This window comes from Apium graveolens, chromosome 8 (assembly GCF_009905375.1).
Source record: "Apium graveolens cultivar Ventura chromosome 8, ASM990537v1, whole genome shotgun sequence".
Classification (NCBI taxonomy): Eukaryota; Viridiplantae; Streptophyta; class Magnoliopsida; order Apiales; family Apiaceae; genus Apium; species Apium graveolens.
The window spans coordinates 262,468,099-262,474,512 of NC_133654.1; the positions used below are offsets into that span (position 1 = coordinate 262,468,099).

At 35.5% G+C, this 6,414-nt stretch overlaps 1 protein-coding gene across 1 annotated transcript; it reads right to left on the minus strand.

The window, feature by feature from the left end:
- Nucleotides 1-729: 729 nt before the first annotated feature.
- On the minus strand, nucleotides 730-4,239 carry LOC141678048 (phosphatidylinositol 4-kinase gamma 7). The gene is made up of 2 exons (XM_074484234.1): nucleotides 3,902-4,239; nucleotides 730-3,197 (listed from the first exon to the last, which is right to left on the minus strand). Exon 2 carries the CDS (start codon nucleotides 2,947-2,949, stop codon nucleotides 1,030-1,032), a length of 1,920 nt encoding a protein of 639 aa, XP_074340335.1. The 5' UTR covers nucleotides 2,950-3,197; nucleotides 3,902-4,239; the 3' UTR covers nucleotides 730-1,029.
- Between the last annotated feature and the right edge of the window lie 2,175 nt (nucleotides 4,240-6,414).

Below are 6,414 nucleotides of genomic sequence, written 5' to 3' on the forward strand. Positions count from 1 at the left end.
AAAAAAAATCTCAGGTACCTTCTATAAGCAATGTTTTGTAAAGTCATTTCTATTTGTTATTTCTGTTAATGTTTTGTATGGGTTATGCAACCTTAAAGGTCTAGAATAAAGGTAGTAACCAAGAGGTCAATAAGCAACTCATACCACGGATACACATCAGTAGCTTTGGCAAACATTAGTAGCATATCTACATATACACACCACAATAAACATCTAAAATCGCATTAGGACTGTCAATTATACATACAAGAACTTGGTAATTAGAAAGCAACTCCTCATTTTTGCAAACACTAAGAAATGAAAAAAAAAACAAATGTGCAAATCGGGGAAAAAATGGGATCAATGATACAAACCAAGGAACCACAGTGGGTTAGTAGGCATGCATTTGAAGAGATGTAAAAGGATGAACATCAATTTCGGGCTACGAAAAGCTGAACAATCCGTTTGTTTAATTAACAACTCAGATTTGCCCTATAATAATCAGATCTAAGCAGTTCAAACACTAAATGAGACAAACAACTTGCAAACTAATCAATTTTACTAACCTGTCATAGATGCTTTCAGACTACAGTTTTATGCCGAAACATCCCTTCAAGAACACTACATATACATCAAATAGAAGTACCTTACAATCTCCAAAACACATAGTATAGTCTGAACTGCACTTTCTAGCTGATCAATTATATATAATTCTCAGGTTGGAAAATAATCAAAGAGTACAGGAACATCTTAATTCAATATCTACAAACTTTTTATTCTTTTTTATTGCATTCTACAAATTATTTATCAAACAAGTCCGAGAGTGAAAGTTAAAAGAAAAAAAAAAATTACTACATCTAGTCCAGCCTTTCACTCAGCTGCCTCTAAAAAAATATTTACAATGGTTTTTTCTCACTGCTTCCCAAGTCCCAGCTACATCAACATCGGTTTATAAACGCATAAGCAAGCAAACCTAATTCAAAAAACTTCTCAAAGTCTGCGGTCTTATTCCAGTCTTGTCTGCCGGAAACATATAGTAAAACCTCAATCTCAAAACTGGCATGAAGTACCAAGCCTCTGTCTCTGCTTCTGTCCAAGGGTCACAGACTTACGCTGAGCAAATGCAGCATAGAGCAACTCCTGGAACTTCTCTAGAAACAAAGCCCACTCTTCCTCGCGCATATCCGAAAATTTCACGAAGCTAGCACTGGCAGGAAGCTGCTCATCTGCGCTTCTATGTCCAGCTGATGAGTTTGTGTTGTAACCATATTCTGGCTTGCTTGCTGAGAACTTTTGGAACTTCATGCTCTCATCTAAACTAGTTTTCTTGAGTGACATAGATAGTTTGGAAATGTTAAGTTTTTTTGCAGGGCTTGCAAATATAATGGGTTTCTTATCTTCAACTATGCCTTCAGCTTCTTCCTCCTCTTCCTCAACCTCCTCAATGCTTTCCTCTAGAATAGACAGTGGATTCCGCCCATTAGAGCCACCTCCCCCAAAATGGAAAGAAGATCTAGTCAATACTTCCTCAGAAAAGTCAAATCCCACATCTTCACAGTCAATATCAAACTGAATACCATCATCTTCTGTGTGACTTCTAGGGGATATGACCTCCCTCTCAGCCATCAGCCTTCTTGCCTCCATGCACACAATCTCTAGCTCACTCGGCTCCTCTTCGCCACGACGAAATTCTCTGCTTATCATCTCCCCTATCTCAGCAAGGCAAAGACCAAAGCTCGCAGCTTCCTTGAGAAAAATAGTGCAGAGAACCAATACCCTGAGACAAGCCTCCCGAATCATTGGTAGTTCCTCTCGCAGCATATCTGAATCCTGAAAAGGGTCTAGATTTTGGATATACTCCAGTTCATCATCCGAAAACGGAATTGAAGCCTGAGGCCAATGGATCCACTCAAAGTATGGATCCTCCAAGCTCTCTGGCAAGCAAAGACCATGATCAATTGGAATGAGCTCTACCTGACCAAATCCCCCACAACCATCAAGCTTCCTCACAAGTAGGTTCCCAGCATGTCTGTCAGTGTTCAAAATCCTAATATCTAATATCCCAATACGATGCACAGCAGAAACAGGATAACTCGACGTCCCATGATCACTGGCATCAAAATCATGGTGGATAAACTGTTGAAAGGAAGCAATCTTGCTCACAGGCTGCTTGCTTTGAGTTTTCTTGGCATTAACCCCATTATTCACATTAAAGATAGGGTGAGTGATCTTCACAAGTGCAGTGGGAGGAACGTTAGCAAAATGGTCATAATCAAGTAGATAAGCTGCAACTTCTCTGAACCCTGTTTCCCCAACACGGATTGAACGTTTCAGACCAGGTTGCCCTAGAGCTTTTCCAACAAAACCTTTCGGATTATTTGGAGCAAAAGGTTCTTCATCTGTAGGCTTCACAATAACAACACTCTCACCTCTACTGTTTCTGAAGTAGTATGCACCTCCAAGCCCGCCATGAACAGGAAGTGGTTCAACCCCAATCTTCATCCCCTTGACAATTTCTTTGACAAGTTGTTTTGTCTTGACAAAGACTTTCGAATGACCCAATATCTCAATTGGACCACTCTGATCTCTCTGTTGGAGATCACCGCCACGAGGAGAGAGACAAGGTGTTGATGAACTTCTGTGGATCAAGTTTCTTGTAAGAAGCAGAGGGGAATCATTCCGAATAGCACTGAGGTCATTATCAAGAACCCTGTCACCATAAGTCAGCGAGCTCTCCTCAATTGGAACGTTGAGGGCAATCTGCAATCTCCTCTTCACAGTATGTGCATTGTCACTACGATTCAATTCCATCCCTAACACACATCCTGTTTCAGTCTGCACAAAAACACGCCTTGTACCAGTAGGCTTCCCTTCCATCATATTGCTTCTCTGGTAATCCCTACCAAGTGGACTGCTCATAACTGCTACCGCCATCTGTGTTTGAACAGGGCTGTCAGAGTTACGCGACATGAAATAGCAGAGAACACTGATTGTCCTTATCGGCAACACAGATGGCAACGGAAGCAACCTTCCTCACTCCCAAAAGAGCGCCAAACTCAGAAGCCGATGACACTACTTGAACGAAAAATCCCAATCCAAGAACGAACATTAATCAAATCAGCAACGATTAAATACACCGCAATATTATAGACACTAATCCAAGATCTACACCTAGAAAGCCATCTGATCTGATGATATATATAGCAGCACACCACAATCTGCCAAAAAATGAGCCACATACACAGTTATAGCTCGAGATATATATAACTAACAACCAAGTATGATCCATATATACAAATATATATTTCTTCTTCGGATAATATATAAACCAACATATAAACAGATTCATGCATTTGGACCTACCTAGGATCTAGTCTAGGTACACTTCACCATGATCCAATAAGTGAGAAATGCACTCTAGGTATCAAAATAAATATATAATAATAAATTTAAGGCAATAAATTAAAAAAAAAATGCTCACAAAATAGAGATTAAGGAAAGGTATATCCAACATTAGCATCTAATTAATTCAGATTTAGCCGAACCGAAAAACAATTACACATACATATAATAACTTAATTAACACTCAATAACACATTCCTTTGTATCCATTGAACTTGATAATTAACAATACACAATAACAACAAACTTCTAACACGGTCACATACATGAACACCTTCACTCGTTCAATCAAAATGCATCAAAATACATTCATATCTATGTTTATATATCAGATTTGTTAATTGAGCTGCTAAATTAATAATCACACTCCTCGATCTATACAACAAATTTTACGATAATTTAAAAGCTGCTAAATTATTAATCACCCTCCTCAATCTATACGACAAATTTTACGATAATTTAAACGCGAATAGAAACAGAAACATTGATAAACTCGAATAATCGAGAGCAAAAAACTCACCAAACAGCCGGATCTGAAGAGATATCACACAATCACTTCTTCACGCAAATACAAAACACAACCACACCGTCTCTCCACCAAATCTGCTACCAAATAACACAATCACTTACTTTGTCACGCCAATACGAAACAAACACACCACACCGTCTCTCTCCACCACCAAATCAGCTATCAAATTCAACAATCAATCAATTCACCGTCCAAATCATTCAGTTCTGCATAAGTGTGTATATATATGTCTTCTTCACCTGGTTAGATAATAACCTAACCCTGGTTAATATATAGATACAGACCTTGTAAGTATATATGAATTTGATTATGGCTAGATGTAGTGTTTGGAAGAGTCTAGAATGGGGGTAAATATATAGCGGGTAAGATGACGAGAGAGAGATGATCTGGACCGTTGGATGAAAGAGAGGAGAGAGATTAGAGGGTGACGTGGAATAAAGTGATAGGGAGAATTGACGTGGGGCGGGTCAGAGTTTAACAGGTTGTGGCACATAAATGGGCCGAGCCGTTTCTACAGTTTCTGTGCCGATCTGTGGGCTGTTTTTTTATTTTTTATTTATTTGGGGTTTTTATTAGCTGTGTTGCAGGTGCACAAGTTGATGTGTGGGACCTTTTTTTTCTTTTTGGGAAGGCGGTCCGTTTTTTGACTTTGCTTTTGTGTCTTGTTGATCGGTGACACTTTCTTTCTGCTTTTATTTTATTTTTCCTTCAAATATTTAGTTTATTAGTTAGTAATTTTTTTTATTCTAGAAAAACTAGAATCGTACGTGTCTTTCGTTTTTTAGCATGCGTTTTTTTGACAAATATGACTTATAATCTTACAAATAAGTATCTGTTCTCATAAATCTCGGGGTGAGCGAGGATCGAACCCAATACCTGGGACGACAGAGGATAAACTCTTAATCACTTGAGTTATCCAGCCGTGCTATTTATCACGCGTTTTAAGTTAACCGTTCTCGTAAAAAAAACAATGGGGATTTGGGAATTAAGTTTACTATCATTATGATCTTATTGCTTCTTTGGTTGATATTAGAAATTTATGTCTAAGTTACAATTTTTATAGATATTATAATAGTTAAGAAGTAAAAAATATCGTTAAATATCGTTTATCATTTAACATAAATTATTAAGGAGGTAAGTGAACAATTTCTCATATTTGATTGTAATTCAAACATTCAAGAAACTTTTACTTTAGTTACTTTTGTTATCTATACAAGTTCATCAAATAATAATTTCTGGGTAATTTCTGAGTATTTAGATGTCAAACAAACGAGCTCTTAGTCGACAATTTATTTTATATTTATATTAGATTCTAGTCCCATATTTTGAGCCAAATATAATCTAATCACAACATTGTATCTCGATTAGTGGAATTTCAATTTCACCTTAAATTATTAGTTCGGTTAATGAGAATGTTGATATTTCGAATTACTTTATATTATCAGTTTTCTCTCTCAGTAAAAAATTAAGCTTACTATAATCATAGATACAAGGAATATATGATTTGTTTATATCTCGTTTATATTAAGATGAAATTTTGATATTATAGTTGATGGTAGTTAAATTAGTGATGTTGATGGCTACTTCACTTTATAAGTATAAGTTTGTTTAGTGTTTGACTATGTACATATGCTAAATATTAAAATTTATAAAATTTGAAATATTTTGATTAGTATATTTATTATAAATACAGAGATTTCATTATTATTAAGAAGTATTGATCAATCAAAATAAATTAAAATTATAAAAATTTGTATTTAGTGGACACACCAGAAAAATCGTATAAATATAGCATAAAACCGAAGATGAATGTGAGAAGTCGAGACGGCAGCTAATAATTAAACAAATTAACACCCTCCCGCGTTATTAGGGGACCATGCACCAAGCTCAAGGCCGTGGTTTAATGAATTTTTTTTTTTTTTATCCTATCAAGTGATACTAGCATTATTGTTCTCTGAGAAGACTTTCTACTCAATGATCCTCTAAACAGTATTATATTTTAATATTTTAAAATTAATGTAAAAATATGTTTGTTAAAATAGCAAGTACTCTCTCCCAGGGACGGAGGCGGGGTGGCCGGCGGCGGTCAAACTCCGGTATAATCGTGAAATTAGTATTACAATTTATGAAAAAAAATTACATATTTATATATTTAGTAGTAAAAAAAAATTGTTTTGAATATTCGCCCCCTCAAAAATATATAAATTTTATGAATTTAGTACTAATATAAATGATATTTACAATAGTTACGAATTTAGATACACGAATTCAGTTATATTTTGTATATTAAAATTTTAAAAATAATATTTATTAATTTATTTAATATATATTAAATTAAATATATATATTAGTTACTCGGAACAAAATTTCGCCACCCCAAAGTTGGGATTCTGGCTCCGTCCCTGCTCTCTCCCATCGGGAGGAGATGCGGATCGAGACGTAATTTAAAACTTTCGTAAAATATATGATTTTTTTAATAATTTTAAATAAAAATATAATATTTA